General features: G+C 35.5%; 1 protein-coding gene across 1 annotated transcript in view; it reads left to right on the plus strand.

Moving 5' to 3' along the window:
• The first annotated feature begins 17,354 nt into the window (after nucleotides 1–17,354).
• Nucleotides 17,355–22,554, plus strand: part of LOC112453733 (phosphoribosylformylglycinamidine synthase-like) — a 75,635-nt gene continuing 70,435 nt past the window's right edge. Inside the window, exons 1-4 of the mRNA XM_025014636.1 lie at nucleotides 17,355–17,386; nucleotides 18,422–18,700; nucleotides 19,964–20,105; nucleotides 20,468–20,618. Coding sequence (XP_024870404.1) covers nucleotides 17,370–17,386; nucleotides 18,422–18,700; nucleotides 19,964–20,105; nucleotides 20,468–20,618 — 589 coding nt within the window. The 5' untranslated portion in view covers nucleotides 17,355–17,369. The remainder of the gene's footprint in view (nucleotides 17,387–18,421; nucleotides 18,701–19,963; nucleotides 20,106–20,467; nucleotides 20,619–22,554) is intronic.

Genomic DNA, 22,554 nt, shown 5'->3' on the forward strand with positions numbered 1-22,554 from the left:
AAGATTACGGCTTAAATCAACGGTTACGGCTATTATAAACCAACCCTTAGGCTTTTTGGAGGTAAAGCTCCCCCTTCTCCCGCTACGCAGGAGAGGCGAAACTCACTGCAACCACGCATGTACACCACATACATATGTATGTACATACTTTGCAATGTATATATTTTATAGATATATTTATTTATAATTGAAAGTCAAGTAATGCATTATAAATACAGATATATTTCAAATTCGCACACTTTGCATGCGCGTGTAGCCACGAAGCATGCGCATGTGGCTACGGGGCATGTTCATGTCGCTACTGTCACTAATAACTAGTAGTGACTAGTAGTCGCAACATTTCGTCGGTATGACAAGTTTCATAACCTGAATAGTCATCAACTTTAACGATTAATATTTCGTTTCGCTGGGTAGAGCGGCGCTTATTTCTGCCAAATTTTATCGATATCGAGGTAAGGATTTTAAATTGTACAAGTACCGCTGTTAATTAGGACAAAATCTTGAATTATGGTTTTAAGCATTTGTATGGGTAACCTTTATAAGAAAAAATCAAGTCGATATCTCATCGGGCCTAAGAGATATTGAAGAATCCGTGAAAACATATTTTACCCCTTTTCACCCTGTTAAAGATCGAATTTCTAAAAATTCCTTCTTAGTGGATGCTTACATCATGGAAGGAATATACTCCTCGAATTTCATGTTTCTAGATTTAAGGGTTTGGGCTGGGCGTTGATAACCCAGACACCAAAAATATTTATGAATATTTATGATAAATATTTATAAATATTTTGAAAATTTATATTATAAAGTAAATATTTTATAAAGATTTTTTATAAAGATTTTGGAATAATACAAAAATTATTACTAACAACATATAAAATATATTTTAGAAATGTATTCAAAAATATTTCTTGTATATAAACTGAAAATGTTTTTTGATATCTTTTGGCAATATGATATAAATATTTATTTATGTCATATGTAAACATTTCGATCAATATTAGATATATCTGTGACAAATATTGTAGTATTATTTTTAAAAATATTAAAAATACATTCGATAATATTATACCCAGATAACACTTGTTAATTCATATATGTTTTATATACATATGTTTTCTAAATGTTTTATATATATATGTATATTAGGGTGGTCCGTTTTTTTCGACTTTTAAATTCATTCCCCTCAGAATGTTTCCAATTCGCAAAAAAATAATCTCTACCAAAGCTCAGTTCGATCGGATAACAGAAACCCGTGTCCCCGGATTTTTAAACATTTGAGTTCTTTTGTATTAACTGACGGTTGTATTAAACTTCCATCAACATTGGTTTTTAAAGCGTATTTTCCACAAAAATTGGCCTAAAACACTTTTCTTTTTTTAACATGTGTGTCTTGCTTTTCTGCATCGTTTGAGACCTTATACGTCTCATTTAAACAATTAGGTAAATTGTTAATAACTAAAAAATAAAAATAAATAGTTATTGGATTTATTGCTTGATCAGCTGGAAATAGTATATTGTATATACAACTAGTGGAAAAAGTGGTCGATTCTGAATGAGTGTGAAGTTGGTCGCACGAGCCAAGCGAGTGCGACCATCAACTCATTTGGGCTCGACCACTCTTCCCACGAGTTCTTCATACTATTTTTCCTAACAAGAGCGTGAAACAGGCCGCTTTTCGCGCTTGTTTTACAATTTTATTTCTCCACTAGTTGAAAAATGGCTCCATGTTTCAACGCTTACGTTATTATTGCGAAATGGATCGTTTTGCTCACTCAAAACAAGCGCGAAAAGCGGCCCATTTCACGCTCGCGTTAGGAAAAAATTATGTATGGGCTACAAAAGTTATAGTAGTATGTTTAGAACCAAAAAAAGAACAAAAATTAAAAGATTACTCTATTACTCTATAAAATAATCAGTTGGAAAACTTTAAACGCGCTTTTCTCGAAATTACAATTTTGTAGCTGGGCGCTCGCGTATCTCGGCCAATTTTTATCCGAATGGCTTGAAATTTGGACAGAATGTTTATAACAAAATTGTCTTCAGTTAAACGTACAATTTTTTATTGAACAATTAGTTTTTAAAAAACAATTAAAAAAGTGAAAAAATTTTCGGTTAAATTTCGAATTTTTTTTTAGAATTGCGCCATTTTGTTAAAGATTAATATTTCAAAAAATCCGTACGCTTAACTAAAACTACATTCGTATAGTTCAAAATGACACCAATTTTTTTTATTTTAGACATCCCGTTCTGACGGAACATGAGCGCCCGCGCACCCACAATTTTTTTGCGGAGGTACACGGTATCACACGCTAAAGGCGTAAATATTAATATTTTTCAACGATTTTTTTGCAATATATTCAATATATGTACTTTAAAGAAATAAAAAAACCAATTTCATTAAATTTATTATTTCTCGGAAAAAAAAATTCACGAAAATAGCATTTTTTTTCTGGCCATCACAGTGGTTTCCCCTTTAAGTCTTCTCAGGTCCCCTCCTAAAACACCGAGGGGCTCTCAACTATGTCAGGACACAATAAATGCACTAACTATTTACTTTTATTTTTAGTTATTAATAATTTACCTAATTGTTTAAATAAGACGTATAAGGTCTTAAACGGGGCAGAATAGCAAAGCACACATGTTACATAAAAAAGAAAAATCCTCTAGGCCGATTTTTGTGGAAAATACACTTTAAAAATCAATATTAATTGTATAACAGTTTAATACAAGCCTAGGGAATTCAAATGTTTAAAGAGCCGGGGGCACGGGTGTCCGTTATCCGATCAAGTTGAATTTTGACAGGGATTATTTTTTTGTAAATTGGAAACATTTTGAAGGGTGCCCATTAAAAAAAATTTTTTGTCGAGTAAATAAGGATTACTCTAATGTATATACAGAGTCAGGAAAAAATATCGGGGTTCCAAAATATCTCAAAAAATTTTAGTTTTGCAAAAAAAGTTTTAAATAAAAGTTGTAGGATTTAAAAAGTTACTGAGAATATTTTCGACTTTAGGTGGAGTCGTCAAGTCAGTATCATTATAAATTTTTTAAATTAAACTTATTTTTTATTGCATATTCTTGTAGTCCTTCCCGCACAGCATTTTATTTTTCAGATAGATATATAAAATTTGAAATGTTGCTATATAGCAGATACGTAGCAATCCGTATAAATCAAGTACTAGATATACATGTTTAGTACCGATAAATGTCCGCGTCTAGATACATAATTACGTTCCGTATCGGATACGTATATGACAATATATGACAATATATATTCAATACGTGTTAAATACGTAAATTATGTATTTGATACGTATCTGTAATATTGCAAATACGCGTTTAAAGTGTACTGTGTAGATCATATCCATACATTGGAGGGATAAAAAGCTTTAGTAATAATCAAATTTTAAAAGTATTAACTTGTGTGCATATATAGATACAATTTATATATTGTATAAATTGCATTTATGCACATAAGTCAATATTTTACAAAATTTGATCACTAAGGCTTTTACTCTTCTCTCTCTCTCTCTCTCTCTCTCTCTCTCTCTCTCTCTCTCTCTCTCTATATATATATATATATATATATATATATATGTATACATATATACATATAGGTAAATATGAAGTTAATTACCTTGAGTGAATAAATAGAGTTAGAACGAACTGACTGACAGAGTAAAGAAATGGCGGTAACAGAATAGCCAACTTATATAACTAGCGACATTTTAACAAAACACTCCTCCTTAATCAGAATGTGCCTTGGATCATGTATAAACTCAGCACAAATTTAGCTCCTTGATGCATCTAAAATGCTTTCCATTTAAATTCTTAGTCAGAACGTCAGGACACATTTCCTCAGTTAGTAAATATTTTAAAGTGACTCTCTTCTTCTCTATATAGCCCAGTAAAATGACAAAATTTGGAGGAAATAATACTGACTGAGCTGAAACTTTATAAACAGGCTTGTTTTAGGGTACTATTTAACATATTAAAAGTCCCCATGTGTAGACGCTACGTTGCGGGCAGGGGAGGGTCCAAAAGGTCCAAAAAATTAGTTTTTCGCAAATAACTCAGAAAATATCAACTTTACGAAAATTTATGTAGATATTAAAATTGTAGCTTACAAAATTCCGCACAATTTCGTTTTTTATTCAAGTCTGTACAACCAAATAGAGCAGAGATAGAATTTTTTTAAACACCGGTAGTTTTGCGACCCAACAAATACGCATACGCGCGTCGCGCATTTTTCGCTAATATCTCAAAAATGGACTCTTGAATCGAAAAATGTTTTAAATAAAAGTTGTAGAGAATCTAATTACAAACAATTTCGTTTTTTATTCATTTCTGTACGGTCCAAATTCGCCGAGTTAATAATTAAAAGACAATTTTATTTTATGTTGATAGTGGATGTTTTGCATGTAAAAATCAGTATTAACTCTGAAAGTATAGGTCGTACACATATAGTATGTATAATGAAAGTTAAAGAGAATAAAATTTTGAACATGTTGATGAATGCATGAATTCATTTTGGTAAAGATAGCTTGAAGTTAAGAGCAAAAAACATGAAAAAATGTCATTTTTTAGTGCATTTTGGAAAATAACTTTTTCTAATTGGTTGGAGGCAGTAATGTTATGTATTTTTCTTGAAGATATTTTAATTATCTTTGAAATGAGACGTAGACCTTTTTTCATTGAAACGTTGATGAATTACAGACGTTTAAATATTGAAGAAAAAAAATCAATTTTTGTTAAATTAACATTTTAGTCCAAAAATATATGGATAATAATTTTTCAAAAATTTATTTTACCTTGTTTATTCATTACTTCATATATATATGAACGTGCTGGAGTAGTATAAGTCCTTTGCAAAGTATGTTTTATTTAAAAAAAAAGTTCATGAATATTGCTGTATTTTTGATAAATTGTGGAAAAATTGCATTATTATTCCTTTTTTTGTAAATATCTCCGTTTCTATTAACTTTACGAAAAAACTTCAAGAGACCGAAATTAAAGCTGACAAAATTTCCTATAAAATAGAGTTTATGGCATGTAATTTTGAATGCATCGTGATGGGAAACTGGCGTTTCAAAAGACAGGTAAGTTTACGTATGTAGCAGATCATCACTATGAGTCGCCTGAAATGATGAAAAAACGTGTCCTTAACATTTTTCTGTACTTATTGAAGTGTCAGAAGTTATTCTTGGGGTCTTTCTGAATCGTTTGGTATTAGGCCAATATTTTTAGGACCGATAGTACTGTACATAGGTACTAAAGATTGAAAAGAGTCCGAAGTCGGTATGCAACGCGCGGTGCAGCAAACACGTTATGACTCGTTTTATTTAAAAAATCATAACTCACGAACAAATTGACGAAGCTTAATGATCAAACACGCAAATTAAAGCTAAAAGTAGTGCGAATGAGAAAAAAATATGAGATAATTATTAATTAAATAAAAATACCTACTTAATTTCGTCGCCGTAAATTTGGTAATTTTTAAATGGTACAGAAGGACTTTAAGGACTTAAAGAATGCTAGAAAAAGAATTTCTGAATAAGAAAAAACGAATTTGAAGTATGACAGATATTTTTTCTGTAAAAAAATTAATTTATTATTTATTATTATTATTATTAATATTATTATTATTATTTATTATTTATTATTATTATTATTATTCTTATTTATTATTTATTATTATTATTATTATTAATATTATTATTATTTATTATTATTATTATTTATTTATTATTTATTATTTATTATTTATTTTTTATTTTTTTAAATTTATTTATTAATTTATTAATTTATTAATTTTTTTTATTTTTATTTTTTTTCTTAAGTTAATAGCATGTAAATGCAAATCAAATTGCACTGGGTCATGTGGCTGTAAAAAGGCAGGGTTAAGATGTTCTGACCTGTGTGCTAATTGCAAACAGAACGGCTAAATATGTTCGTATCTGACGAAATGAGCAATTCCGAATCGGATGAAGACTATTCAAATAGTGCAAATGAAGAAGAAGAAGAAGAAGACTAATAACTAATTTCCATCGTATTTCTTCTATAGCGGTTATAAATTGTTTAAAAATTCATATTTCCTCGATTTTTCACTGTACAAAAATGAATAAAACACGAAATTGTTCGCAATTAGATTCTCTACAACTTTTATTTAAAACATTTTTCGATTCGAAAGTCCATTTTCGAGATATTAGCAAAAAATGCGCGACGTGCGTACGCGTTTTCATTGCGTCGCAAAACTACTGGTGTTTAAAAAAATTTTATCTCTGCTCCATTTGGTCGTACAGACTTGAATAAAAAACAAAATTGTGCGGAATTTTGTAAGCTACAATTTTGATATCTACATAAATTTCCGTAAAATTGATATTTTCTGAGTTATTTGCAAAAAACTAATTTTTTGGACCTTTTGGACCTTCCCCTGCCCGCAACGTCGCGTCTACACGTGGGGACTTTTAATATGTTGAATAGTATCCTAAAACAAGCCTGTTTACAAAGTTTCAGCCCAGTCAGTATTATTTTCTCCAAATCGACAAATTTCGAGTCATTTTACTGGGCTAATATATCACGTACAAAATGATGCCTGATATCTATATGTTTAGTGTGGGAATGGAACATATGGTTTGTTGCCATTTTTTGTGCAGATTGACTGTCGTTGAACAGTTCTGCGGAGAAAGATTTTTTTAATAGATTATACAACAGGTTCTGTAGAAATATAGCTTTCCTGCAGCCATCAGAAAGTGCCATATATTCTGCTTCTGCACTACTTGTTGCAACAGTCCATTTATTTTTGTCGTTGCTAGACATAGCCTCGGCAACAGTGAGTGGCTCACTTTCAGACACAAAAGTACTATAAAGAATGTAGTCAGGGAACTCTTTAGAAATTCTATGACTAGAGTCAAGCTCAACAAGGTCTTCTTTCTCCGCTAATTTTTCTAAGCCCGTTCCCTTGACAATAGTTTCGCTAGATAGTAGATAGGGACAGTGGGAATCTCGTTAATCCATTTATGCGCGTCACTAATTAGATGACGAGGCATTTGACTATTTGTTTTGTTAAAGGCAAAGCGACTGCAAATTATGCACAACCACCCTGAACTTATAACGATATTGCAGGGCGGTTTGCTGTCGGTGTTGCAGCTTACACCCTGGACGTGTTTGAAAGGAGCTGTCTAGCAGCTCACACCTTTACTATTCATGCACGCTCACATTCTTCTTTCTCGTCCGCTGATGCGGAGGCACCCAACTCTACGTGCCATTCCGACATGCACCACTGCTTGCGGTCGCGTTCCGCCCTGGCATATAACGGGTTGTTATGCCGTTAAATCTCCTCCAATTTAGCCATGAGCCCCAAAGGACACGAGTCGTAAGCGTACGCAGTTAGGCAGGCGTTAGGCCCAGACTACGCAACTCACCCTTGCTTCTAGAGCACCAGACACCTCGCCATGAGATCGTAATGGCGGTGAAACAAACATTATCACGCGGCACTCCTGTGCGCTCCGCCACCTGGTCCACTAGATCTCCACAAGATCGGTACTTCACCATCTTGCGCTCATGAGACACCTCTAATGCCGTTTCGCTGGATACTACCTGCGCGTTTACGACCACTGTCTCACCACCCTTAACAATGGTCAGGTTGGGCCGCCTCAGTCCGGCAGAGGTTGAATAGGCTAATTCCGCATCAACATGCCATCCCTTCTGTTGTAAGAAGCCACCGACTCGACGACATAGGTTGTTGTGCCATAGGATTCTCCCTCCGTGCGTTCTGAAGCAACGCTGAACGCAGTGAGCCGGCGTCTCGACATCAGGACAACCGGCATGACAGCGAATCTCGCGCCCAACACGACCTCAGGAAACTCTTGCTCTAGACGGAATACAGTTGGCCCGTATGTGATGATAGTGCACGTAGTCGGCTCCGGGAATGAGGTCGGCACCACTCGACACCCAGTGCGAACTCAGTTTTGACGTTTCCGCCTTCCTGAGCCCGCTCCCATCACACGACTCGCGCAACCAGGCTGCACACTGTTGTCTGAGCTCAGCGGTTGTAGTCACTCTATTGCCCCGGAAGCGCATCTGGTTTTTCACACCATACCAACCGCTTAGCCACAAAAGTGGTTTCGGCGGCGGCGCGCGCCGCAGGCAGAGTACTTCGGAACAACCGCTACAGTCGGTTAAACTTCAAGATGAGGCATACCAAGCCCGTCACTTTGTATTGGCACATGGAAATATCCAGCCGGAACATCATGGGGAAATCGCAACCATCGTTTAATGGCCGTGCGTACCATAATATCAACGCCCTTTAACGTTTTGGCCGTGACTGTTCCCACTATTCAACGGTGATACCGTGGTAGGAGAAAGTCACGCAAAAGCCTCAACCGCTGTTGCGGCTTCAGAGGCGCTTTCGTAAGTTGCTCGATGGAATGAGTTAGGCGCGGATCATTGGCGAATTTTCTAGCACCTTCGTACATGCAGCCCAGGTACGCCCAGATCGACAGGGGATCTTTGCGGGATTAACGCTCCCCCCACGGTGAAATAAGGTGTTGTGTCAATCTTCACCTTTTTGTCTCTACCGGACGCCACCATGGACAGCACTCTTGTTTTCTTTGTGTTGATGGTTAGTCCATTTCGCGCAAAAGTAGCCTGAAGCCGTGTCAAGTTCTCCTGCAGACCAGACCTGGTAGAGGCCATGAGCACAATGTCGTCAGCATAGCCTCGGGCGTTGATTAGCTCACCACCCATCTGATAGCCAACATCCTCCGAGAGAATTGCCAGTGCTCTTTCTACGACCAGATTGAACAGCAGCGGCGACAACGTATCACCCTGTCTCACGCCACGGCCGATCTTAATGGCCGACACTTCACCGGATCCAATCATCGTTTGTGCACCCGAATAGATAGCTTTAACGTACTCTCGAAACTCTTCAGGGAGCCTCAGCTTTTTGAGAGTCTTGTGATTGCGGGGTGCGAGACCGTGTCGAATGCCTTCGACAGATCAACGCACGCCAGATGTAACGTACCGTACGACACCGCCTCCGAGCATCCCTGAGCACGGCGGACAGGACTGTGAGGTTCTCACACACCCCATCCACCGGCCAGAAACCTTTTTGGCGAGTGTCAAAAATATTCAGGGCTGCTAAACGCTTAGCAAGAATCTTGTGAAAGTGTCTTATTATTACGGATTCTATACTGAGTGGTCGGTATTCCGCCGGTACTGGCCGGTCGGACATACCTCCCTTTTCAAGGAATACCGTTCTTGTTGTGGCGATTGACGAGGGCGTTGTTTTTGCCAAGAACAGCAGATTGAACAGAAGCGCGCGAAGAACAATGGGAAGAGCGTTCTACATTCTTGGCGTAATCTGGTCTAATCCGGGCGCTGGCGCTGTACCAATCTTAATTGAAATCCTTCTTACCTTAATAGGTTTTATAAGATGCCAGAGCGAGGCCTTATCCACCATTTGAGCTGAGTCAGTGGTGGCGCTCTCACCGAGGCCTTTGAGATAAATCCCTCTGGCTGACCGATGAACGGCTCCGGCTAGTACGCGCTACCTTCCCCGCTTCCCTGTACAACTCGCGTAAGGCCGTCACGTCTCCATCCGCGTCACTGGACGCCTCTATGACGGGACGCCAGTCGAATTCGACAGCGGACGGTCGCTCGCGTACCGAGCCGCCTCCGAGAACGTGCGATAGGCAGGCCTTTGGGCTCTTCTTATAGAGAATCTGCATATGTGCATATTCCCTCTTTCTTTTCTGCTTTCTATTCTCTTTTATGTTAGGAGGATTGCGCTGTTTTGTCGATGCGCGCTGTGGAGGGCGCACAGCTGACGGCAGGAAGATCAGGCCCAGCCATCTCTCAATGGCCTGGACGTCGACCATCCCCGTCAGTAGAGCATCTCTCGCCGTGCCTACGAGAATATCAGCCTGATAGCTACAGAACGCTGAGTTCTGCTCTATCAGTTGGTTAATATTGTTCCGCAGCCTCTAAGATCTTTGCTCAGGGAAAGACTGATGTGCGCTTGGATCAACAGTGTCAGGTTCTATGGTCGCAGGGCCGGCAGCAACTCCTGTCATCGCCGCGCCGTCCTTATCGCCCTCATCAATACCAACCGCGTTACGTGATTGCATTTTTTGGCAGAAGTCTCTAACCATTTCGCGATAAGCCTCTTGTCGAGACGCCTACTCTTAACAACTTCGAGACTCCTATGGGGGAACCTCTCCTGTAGATATTTATTCATGAAGATAATTCCCTAAGGTGGCTGAAGCCTTAGCGCGAGCCATGAGACTGACTTCCTCCACTGACCAACGTGCTTTTATGTGCTCAACATCCACAGCGCTGTTAGCCACTAATGGGTGGGCCTTAGCAACGTGAACCTTTAGACCACGCATGGTCCGGTACTTTTGTAGGCATAACTCACAGCCATATACATCTTGTATGTCCAGCTCAGACATTGCTCTAGTGCGTGACGGGCCAGCTACGACCTCGTCAGGCTCCTTCGCACCAACGGCATTATCACTCGCGCATCTCGCACGCAGATCCCGGGCTATCCGAGAGTCCGGGGATTTAACATTCAATCTATTTTCATCCATAATTAACTGCGTGTTGGGGAGCAAACGGATTGACAGTCGAGAGCTCCTTAGATAACCGTGCCCTTTTTTGGCCCCACAACTCACCATGGACATTGGTACTTGGGCCTATATTGCTACAGGCCCTTAGGGGCGCACTTAAATCGCCATACCACTAATTTGGTTACTGCAACGCGCGTGCCGGTCAGACTGCGTCGGACCGAGAGCTTGGCTCTAATTGGACCGAGCAGCACCGAACCGGAGCAGAACCATTCGCAGCGATCCAGCGAGACCTCGTGGAGGAGGGCTAGTATGACTTGATTGGGAGAGGCTATGTGTTCGCATCACCAGCCCCAGTAACCTTCTCTGACCTCAGGCCCAAAGAGACTCATGTTGAAAATCAAGGGCCTGAGAGAGCCTGACTCCCTTAAGAGAGTCATAGTTACTCCCGCCGTTTACCCTATTTTTAAGTGGATATCGCCTTTTTTCTTCCTCGTGAGGATGAGCATTAACGTCCTCGTAAGCATCTTGAAAAACATTATTTTGGGAATCATCTAAATCGTTTTCTTCCGCTCCTTCAGAAATGTCTTCTTGAACAACTTTAGTGTTTTCTGGAACCTCTTGGATTACAGGCTCAGTCCCCCTCAATGTCTGGAAAGGTGAACAATGACTCAGAAACAATCTTCTTCATTGGAAACTTGGCTTCAATAAATCGTACATCCCTTGATATAATTACTTTCTTCGGGTTCTTGGGATCAATTAGACGATAACCCTTCGTTTTGGTAGAATAACCCACGAATATCAGTTCTTGACTCTTAGGCTTAAGCTTTTTCCTACGCTCTTTAGGTATGTGTACAAAAGCAGCACATCTAAACACTTTTAGGTGCTTTATGTCCATTTTCCTTCCGGTCCACAGTTCAATCGGAGATTGGTTATCAGGTAGATTTCTGCAAGGCCAGTAATTCTTCAGGTATATTGCAGTATTGATTGCTTCACCCCAGTATGAAAAGTTTAAATTAGCCTTAGTTATCAAGCACCGACTGATTTCTATTAGAGTCCTGTTCGCTCTTTCTGCCCTTCTATTTTGTTGTGGCGTATAAGGACAATTTGACTCATGTCGAATACCATTTTTAATAAGAAACTCAGCGAATTCTCTATTTTTATACTCCTTTCCATTGACCGTCCTGATGATGCACTTGATAGATTCTGCAGTTTGATTTTCCATCATAATCTTAAATTTTTTGAAGATTGGCAAAACTTCATCTTTAGATTTCAAGAAATATCCAAAAATCATTCTACTGTAGTTATCAATCAGCGTCAACAAGCATCTAGCTCCACTTATAGACGGGACGTGCATAGGGCCACACAAATCAGAGTGGACAAGTTCTAATTTCTTGGATGCTCTCTTTTCAGAAATTAAGAAAGCTTTCTACTGTGCTTTCCAAGAATGCATGATTTACTGGAACTTAGTGGATCTTCTGAAAAATTTGTATAGTTTCCCAGACTTTTCATGAGTTGATTCATACCTTGCTCATTTATGTGACCCAAACGCTTGTGCCAAAGATCCTTTGATTCTTGTACCGTCAACATGGCAGATTCCTCGACTTTAGGCTCCGAATTAATAGTTGCAGTAAGGACTTTGATTTCTCTGGACGCATCAATCCTTTCTGGTAATAGGGTTTCAGCATCTAATTTGAAGACCCCATCAAACTTTGGACCAGTGGCGATTACTTCTCCTTCGACTCGACACGCATCCTTTTAAATACTTTTAAAGCGCGTCCTTCCAAAGGTCACTCAGGAGGGTGACCTTGACAACATATGTCAAAGTCAAGGTCATCGGAGGGTGGTCCCTATTACTGCATAATTACCGTTCTTTATGCCTTGCAATACTCAAAATAGCTGCTATATTTTCCAAACTTTTTTTGTTAATAACTTTTTAACGAATAGCGAACGACGACTAAAATCTTCTGAAGGTCACTCGGGGTCATGACCTTGACAACATACATCAAGGTCATCGAAATCGGTGAGGTTGCCCTTAATCTGCAGTTTTACCGTAACTTCTTTACTGGGTGTTGAAGCATCGAGATCATTAAACCAATCTTCTCGCATAGTCATATGAGCAGACGAACAACTATCTAACATACAGACTTTGTCAGAATTTATTTTAGTAGACATTGTCGTCAGTTTAGTCGACAACGCCCAATTTCCACCTTTTTTGGATTCCGAATCTTGCTGATAAAAACCTAATTTGCCTCCACTATTAGTAGCATCATTAAAGTCCAGAAGTATAAGAATTCCTATTTTTGGAATAACGATGTGATATATAAATTTTGTTGCAAGAATTGCGATGCCTCTTATGTCGGTCAGACAAAGAGGCAATTACATACTAGACTAAAAGAACATAAAAACAATATTAAATTGGATGAGTCCAAACATTCGGTTGTCTCACTCAGAACATATAATTAAATTCAATCATTCATTTGATTGGGACAATACATCTTAGAAATTGAACAAAATTACAAAAAAAGATAAATTTAAACAAGGACACTGAATTATTGAACGATGTCTATTCTGATATTTTGAATTTGTTATTGTAAATATCTTGTTAATAACAAGGACTATTGGTTGCTGTGCCCTTGTGATGCGAATTCAGTCACCTGTAATCCCTCGCGACGATCACATGCGTTAGGAAGACGATGGAAAGATTTTATCTTTGTTCTGGTTGTATTGACCGCTTATGTGAGTCCCTTGATTAGTCTTAATTTAATATATATAATTTTACTTTGTTTCTTACGGGATTAAAAAAAAAAATGTCTTATATTTGCCATTAAGTTGGTCTGCGACAAAGAAAGTTTCTCAATTACATGGTTTTCACGGACACACATGAGTCGTGCAACGAAGAACACGGTTGATTCTGTATGTAATTTTGACGAATATTCTACAATGTATTCTCCGACTTCACTTTGGTCGGTATTCATAGTCGGATCTTATATTTAAGATCGTCTTAAGTACGATCTTAAGATGCTAATACGGCTCTGTGATTGGTTTATAACATCTTAAGATCGTACTTAAAACGATCTTAAATATAAGATCCGACTATGAATACCGGCCTTTGACTATTTGGTCCATATTCATGGGTGAGATCTACTGTGTTTAATGTAAATTAATGCGTCGACTCTGATTCTTTTATTGGATATTGATACGAGACATTTGTAATGCGTTTAGTTTTTTAATGGTTCTGAAGAAAGCCAAGTAAGGTACGAAACGTTAACGATTGTATACTATTATTGAAATTATTAAATATATTTTTAACAGCTTGTAAATGCTCGAAAATTGGCTGTTTTAAATTATTTAGCTTTTGCTTAGTTGAGCGAGATTAATTTGTTATTTGATATGTTTATATCAGTGCCATATTTACTATTGAATGGCGCATAAATTAAGCTTTCGAATTCAAATTCGATTTAAAACCGTAAATTGACTAGCCTAATAATATTTAATATATCACCGATTTATTTTACTTTTGGCTATACAAAACTAAAAGTATTAATTGTCTGTTTGTGAAAATACGCTACTTAGCCTGAAATAGTTAATTGAAATATCAAAATGTTTTTGCGGAAATACTATATTTTTTATACAGTATTATCTTTTGTTACTTTTACAATAGTTATTGCGTACCAACTTGCGTCATGTACCAACTAGCCCTGGTCTCCCGTATATAGATTATTAAGGTTTTCTTTTCCGAATTAAAAAGTGGGCATTACCAGAAGATGTGATTAGCTGATTATATCGCAGTCATAGTTTGTAGAGGTTATTACTCAGATAGCCAAATCTGCGCAGCCAGATCTGAGCAATAAATTTTTTATCTCAGAAAGGCAACAAATTTTATACTGTGGGGCCCAACACAGAATCCGAACCTAAAATCTAATAAGATCGTCTATTTGCCCCCTTTGAATGTTCCAACTTTTATCTGAAACATTTTTCCAATAAACCAATACTTTTTGAGATAATTGGCCGTTCCGGAACTTTTGGTATGTATAGTATAATATGATTCCAAGCAATCGATTGAGCTTGTTAAAAATTTCGACAATCGTGCCTCCACTCAACTTTATAGTTCGTGTATTATAGATATACTTTTTATTTCGCTACTTGTGTGTCGCATAACCCTTGGCGCGAGACTATGTCTCTTTAGTATTGATTTAATCTATTTGTTAAAAATAATAGATTTAATCGATTTTAATCTGAGAACCTGCTATTATATGTGCAGATTTTATTAGTAGAACACGAATTTAATGTAAATGTGGTTAATGCTAATCTGTCACAATGTTCTGCTCGAATTTATTGCAAATTGCTAACATTCTGTTTACTTTGCATACCGTCCTAATATTTTCTTCACATTTACAATATATTTAAATATCGGCAAAAAATTTTTTTTTTTATTTTCATTTTTTGTTTAACATTTTTCTTTATAAAATTTTGAATTTTTTGAGAAATGTCCGTGGTTGCTTTAACTTTCGTAAATGAGATATCAGGCTCAATTTTTGTTATTCTAAGAATTATTTAGAAAAAAATTTATTTGATATCAATGCACAATTCTAAAGCTAAGCAAAAGATACTAATAAAAAAAAATATAATTTTGTAATTACGTGAATTATAAATGCAATTAAAGTCTACTTTACGAGATGATATGCTATGATCTTATATTACGCTTTCAACACCGATGAAGCAATTACTGACGCGTGAACCGAATTGCCTTTCGAACGTTACAAAGCGACAAACAAATGATATCACTCAATGACCTTTCCATGCCATGCGATATAGGTCAACGTGACGCTACAAATGCTTCGAAGCATTGCTCTTCTCTTTTCTTTCAATGAAGAAAGAAAGAGAAGAAGAACGCTTCAAAGCATTTGTAGCATCACGTTGACCGTATATTTAGATATTCCTTAGATTAGTAGAGTTTTCAGAGTTGTTTGAAATATTAAAAACTTTGAGTCTTAGATTCTTAGATCTTAAGATTAATATATTTAAACTTTCACAAATTATAGTCTTTAAGTACATAATATTTAAGATTATTAATGCAGTTTTACTTTTGTGTAATGTTGCTTGATTCAGTTAAAAGTCATGGTATATTTAAAATAATATTTTTTGGGTAAAACTTCGGATTAAGGGCGACTTCACCGATTTCAATGACCTTGATACATGTTGTCAAGGTCATGACCTTGAGTGACCTTTAGAAGGTTTTAGCCGTTGCTCGTTATTCGTTAAAAAGTTATTAACAAAAAAAGTTTGGAAAATGTAGCAGCTATTTTGAGTATTGGAAGGCATAAATGACTAATATATATGTCGAAATAGTTCATGCATACACTTTCCACGCGAGGCAAGTTGTCACATGGGTTCGTGGCGTGCTTTACAAGCTCGTTTATATATATACATACTAGCTTCTGACCTTGATTATTTACATTCTGTAGTATTCGGTTTATTTGGCGGTTTATTTGGCGTGTTTGTGCTCCTATTCTATCAGTCATCTTTTGTCAATTGTTGTTGCAAGACTGATACGATTTAAAATGAAGCTTTACGAGTTTTTGGGAATATGTGATGATAAAAATAAACTTATTGATTATCTAATAAATCACAAAATTTTGCCAAGTTCTGCGTGTTGTCCTCGATGTAATAATTTGATGGATTTTGATAGCAACTCTTTATTGTTTTGGTGTTACAATGTAGAGTATATTCGTAACTGTCATAAAAAACGATTCTCAAGAAGAAATCCTTTAAGTAGAGGTGGTATTAAACAAGATAAGTTAGTCGATCATCTATGTGAAAAGAATTCGAGGAGACCCATTTTATGTATTATTAGATGATATAAAATATGTGTAAGGTAGACCGGGGCCCGTTGTCACATGGGGCACGTTGTCACATCGGCTTTATTTAAAAAACTAATAACCAGAGGGCAGCACCCGTTATTCCCAAAACGTGTTAGTGTGTGCCTATCTTTGGTGTGTTTACAGTGTTGAGATTGCTCCAGTCGTGTTGACGTAAAATCAATTTGAAAGTTTTTTGCGACCGTAAGTAAAATTTTATTGTCTAATATTCAACGTACTGGACATGAAGCTTATGTTTTTTTCAGAATAGACCTTTATATTATCTTAAAGTATGTACTTTTACCTACCGCGTGCAATACCTTACCTTATATGAATATCTCAAACGTGTCAGCCATGAGGCTGTTTGTAGTAAAAAAATGCCCTCGGGGCACGTTGTCACGAATACAATTTTGATATCACTAAAAAATAATACGTAATATCACAAACTAACAATCAAAACTCGTGATATTTAGTAATTTATAACAATAAATACAAAAAATTAATTATAAGTTTCAATGTTTCAATGAAAACTTCGTGCTTTTTGTACTTTTTTGAAATAAAATAAATGTTTATGTGAAGGATTTTACTTTTTTACATTGCAGCGCACTATAATATATTGATATTTACGTTGAATACAGTTTGGATAACATTTTGTATGCAATTACATTTGATGTGACAACGTGCCCCGGTCAACGGGGCACGTTGTCACAAGCGACCTGTCGTTATTTATTGTTATGTAACAATTGTAGAGTAACAATCACACAAAAATCGATACTGTCCAATTGAAGCTGAGGGTTCACTTGAAATTTTGGCATATTACAGTACTTTCAAATATTGAATGTAAAAAATACAAAAAATATTGAAAAAAATGTGTGACAACGTGCCCCGGTCTACCCTATTCAGGAAATCAATCATGCTGACCAATGCAGATTAGTGGATGGAGAAATGGTGGAGGTACACATAACAGTTGTCAGTTGTTATCAGTTTTACGAGATATTTTTATAAGTGTATATCAGGGGATTTTGAAACTTTATTCATATTGACTTGAACGTTATTCATATTTACTTTTTCTTAATGATTTTATTTTATTTATACATAGAATAATGTGGTAAACTAATTTATGTAAATAAAATATGTGAACAATAAATAAGTGAAAATACGAGCGTACATGATATACAATCAAATTATAAAGGAAACATTATCGGTTAAGACTGGATCTTGATTGCCTATATAATATTATTTTTGAGTGAATTTTTTCTCATATTCGTTTATTTCTAATTTCCTTGTGTATGTTATAGTGTAATTAAATTGATATCAATTTAATTATGTGATTGTGCCTTTCTAACTTTGATTAAGACTGTCTGTGTTATGTTCGAAAGTAATTGCACGTGGTTTGTCAAGAATTGTACGTAAAAATTAAATAAAAAATAATAGTATATAGGCAGTCAAGATTCAGTCCTGACCGATTACGGCATTTCTTTTGTAATTTAAAATATGTAATTTTATTTAAAAAAAATAAAAGTTATTTTGAAATTTCGAAGGCGAAACTGTTTTCTATCTGGGATAAAACCGTGCTAACAAGTTGTTTTTTAAATATTATTTTTTGTTTGAAATTTCTCTTCGTTATAAATGTAATATCAAAATGACTATTTGAAGCGAGTTATATTACAAGAATATTAAATTGAATATTGAACAATGTTGAATTAAATTGAGCACACTAACTTTATTATTGTGAATGGTTCTATCATGTAATGTAAATTCTATCATGTAATATATATTACGTCAATCTTTTCCAATCCGTATACATACTAAAAAAGATACAAGACTATAATAAAAACTTCAGCTTTGAAGGGGTCTACGATATCGTCTCTGCTTATCATCGAACGACATTAGATATGGTTAAAGCTATCGTAATTTGATATTTGTATTTTCAAATAGTTTCTGCGTGTCCGTTGTATGCTTCATTAGCATCTCGTTGTGTTTTTACAGATCGTCGAAAATGGTTATTTTAAAGTTTTACAAGGCACCTGGTTTAAAGACAGGTCAGTTGAAAAATAAATTACACAAAGTATCGCAAATTGAAGCCTCAGTGACCGATCTTGAGACCGAACTGTGTTATTACGTGGAAACACTTGAACCACTCCAGGAAGATGAAGTCCGAATATTAAAATGGATCTTGTCACCTCCTTTTAAAGGAGAATGTTTGCGAAGCGATAGTACGTTCAATGATACTGAAGACCATGCTATTGTTATTGAAATTGGACCCAGGTAAAACTTTGCATTTCGTAATTCGGTTTTAACGTAAATTTTTTTTATTAAGAAGTATCCATAATTAATGTAGAGAATCTAAGCCGATGTTTAGTACTTTTTGAATTAAAAAAACCCTAAATTTGAGAAAGTTATAGCTTGCTAAAGTTTCTTTGATGACGGCAACTTCAAAATATTTCGCAGCGACACTATGACGTCACAGCACATTTTCGTGTACTATATTTTCTTTAATTTTGAAGATATTGCAAAAATTCAAAAAGTTTACGAAGAAAGTATGCCATGATCTATCAGAATATACTGTTAGGTAAAAATCGGTTAAAACCGAATTATGCTTTTTGTTTTGTTATAATTTTTTCTTCAATACCTCATTAATGTGTATCATATATTATCTTTTTATGTATTATGTTTTAAACACAGTTGGGAAAGTTTATTTTTTTAAACATAACTTGTTACCGTTACACTGTTACCTACTTTTACTAAAAAGTAACGATTCGTTATTTTTTCTGTTTAAATAGAAAAAAATGTTTAGAATAAAAGTTCAATGATAAGTTAAGATCTACAAAGTATCATAAATAAAAATTTAAAAAAATTGTATTGCAAAAAGAATGTTGCCAAATTTTTTTGTTTATGTCACTTTGTAGACCTTAACTTATCATTAATTTCTTACTTTTTTATAATACTTTTCTCTATCTCTTGTAGTTAAAGAGTTATACGCCAAAAAGTGGAAGCGCTCTTTTGACTTGAGGTTGAAAATTATATCTTTAAAAGGCGGTAGGACACGAATAAAGTATACCCCGTTGTTCAAGTATTGAGTCACTATATATATCCACAAAAGTTCATTCAAATCAAAAAGTTCGGGTTCGGAATGTTCCCTTGTCAGTTGCCGTTTGCCGATAAAAAAATAAAAAAGTCATTATTTATATTTATGTCTGCAGAACATTAGCCAAAAATTGAAGATTAAATACATGGAAGTTATATTATAAATAGGTTCAAAATGTAAAAAGTAACGATAAAAGTAACTGTTAAATTTGTTACCTTTATTTAAAAAATTGTAACTATGTTACAGTTATAGAAAAAAGTAATGCCGTTACCAATCCGTTTTCAAAAAAGGTACTCTAACGGCGTTACACGGTATTACAAATAATACGTTACTTCCCAACTCTGGTTTTAAGCATATATATTAAATATATTACATATATATCTTTAGTATATATCGTAGATGTAATCAATGTAGAACATATCAACGATTTTTGGTTGTTATAGACTGAATTTCTCGACTGCATTTTCTACTAATGTAGTTTCTATATGTACAACTGTGAATTTAAATAAAATAATAAGAATAGAAGTGGCGATTAGATATCGCATCAAGCATAAAGGAAGGCTTAACAAAAAAAAAGAGAACGCTGTATGTATACCTTTTAATTTTAGTTGGATTTTTTATATTAATTTTTCTAGAAAGTTGAATTTACCTTTTCCCATCTCTTTCGCCCTCTTTTTTTCCAACTCTCTTCTTCTTTCTGTGTCTCTCTCTTCTTTGTTTTTACTTTTCCCATCCCTCCCTTTCCCCCCCTCTCGTTTTTCTCTGCCTCTTTTTTCCTCTCTTTCCTCAATCTCTTTTTCTCCTCTTTTTTCTATAAGATAGAGAAACAGTAGGTTTACGTGTATGCATGTATATCTCCATACATTATATTTATTATATTATATGATATTTTGTGTTTAATGGAATATTATATGTATATGTGTATACATATGTATATTGGTTTATAGATTGTAGATGTGTTGGGAGATAAAATGACAGAATGTAGATACATAAAACCCATTGAAACATTTGATCACGGCTTTAGGCCGGAGAAATGGTTTGAAGTAGATATAATCAAAAAAGGTAGGAGAGCTTTGGAAGAAGTTAATCTGAAATTGGGTAAGTAGCAATATTTAAAAAACTGCTTTAATTTTTCAATTAAACGTAAAGCGGTAAAAGCATAAATAGTACAAATATCCCACACAGCAAAATATATCACCAAGATATCTAGAAGATATCTGAATGACGGAATATCTGATTGCGCAAGATAACATGAGAATATCTCAGAGACATTTCCAAGATTATAAAAACCCATGATAATTTTATCTCAGATATGATATCTGATTCTGCATATATATCGGATATCTATGCCTCAGTTAAAAGCAGATATGTTATATACAACCCAAATAGCAAGAAGAAAAGAAGAATTCTTTTTAAACTTTCGATTTATAAAATCAATTTTTTTCCGTATTTATTTCTCTGTTTTAAAATGATTCTTAAGAGTTCAAAAGAAATTCATTTTTATGTCACCAGTTCTGAGTCTTTCTTCAAATATAAAAAAAGTTCTTTTCATGAGAATTCGCAATAAATTCAAAATTATGCTTCGATACTATTCCAATATTTTGCATTTTGCCATCTCTGCACTGTATGATATATCGGAGGTATTACGAAAAATATTAGAGCTAAGTATCTTACAAGATCGCCTTTTATGCTAGTGCGTAGAGATTTCTGCTTACGAGAAGATACTGGCACATGTAGCCGCGTCGCGGCAGCGCATGTTACTAGCGCTCGCCTGAGCGAAAATTTTTTAAGTCTCCTCGCGGGATGTTGCTTTCGCGTCGCGGTCGTTACCTCCGGCGCAGCTCCAGCAAAAGTTTTTTAAGTCCCCTCGCGGCGAGTTGCTTTCGCGCCGCGGTCGTTACCTCCGGCGCCGCCCGGTGATAATTTTCTAAGTTCCCTCGCGGCGTGTGGCTTTCGTTGGGACGCATCCGTACGGCGTCCAAGTCCTCTCGGATTGTTTTATTGGCTACGAATAAACTTGAGTTGATCTTTATAAAATATAAGAGGTAATTGTGAATCGGCCATATATTCGAATGCAAATGTTGCAGAGATGTCTTTTTCAAATATATAATGTGATATTGAGTAATGATGTCTTGCAGATATTCTGTGAATATTTGAAAATAAGATATCTCAGATTTGACTTGAAATTGTAGGCATAAAGATCTGGCTATATCTCAGATATATTTTGCTGTTTGGGATATATTGTTCAAATATGTAGTAAAATGTCAACAAATAATTAACTAACGGCGAATGCAAGTTAAAACGCGGTACGTGGTGCGCAAATAAAGAAATTAATATGTAGTTTCAAAAGTAACGAACATTTCGGCTCTTTCTTAGAGACTGCATCTTCAGCGTTTATTGGAGACGATGGTAATACGTTTTATTTCCGCTCGACTTGAGGTAGGAGGCTCCTTTCTTGAAGGGATGTCGTATTATGCGAGATGGAAAGCACGGACAAAGTGGACATAGTTTCCACTGCGAAAGAAACGCAAAATTTAGTACATAAGCTATTGTATAAATATAAATAAAAAACTAGCACATTGCTTTCTCATCATACAGATCTTTATTATTTTGCTCACAAAGCTTCTCTTATGAGGAAGCTTGTATTTTATTTGATGCATAATTATGAATATTTATTAGTTTGGTTTCCTCATACGGGAAGCTTTATGAGCGAAATAAAATAAGAGCAATGGTAGCGATCTGTATGATGAGGAAGCAATGTGCAAGTTTCTAATTTGCACACTTTTTTAAATTTTAAATTATTTTTTTATGAATTGATAGAGGGTTATATTAGTAGCATAAGTAAAGTTTTACAATCGACACAATGTCAAATCGATGTTGACTTTGGGAGTTCATTGCAGGCTACATGGTCCATATATGGACTTCGCATATGGACCTTTAATCGCGTATAAAGCTGGGTCTAATCAACCAAATCTTAAAGAATTATATATAAAATAGTAGTAGAAAATACAGAAGAATGATGAAATGATTCTTT

Source organism: Temnothorax curvispinosus, unplaced genomic scaffold (assembly GCF_003070985.1).
Source record: "Temnothorax curvispinosus isolate PA1 unplaced genomic scaffold, ASM307098v1 QBEX01004656.1, whole genome shotgun sequence".
Taxonomy (NCBI): Eukaryota; Metazoa; Arthropoda; class Insecta; order Hymenoptera; family Formicidae; genus Temnothorax; species Temnothorax curvispinosus.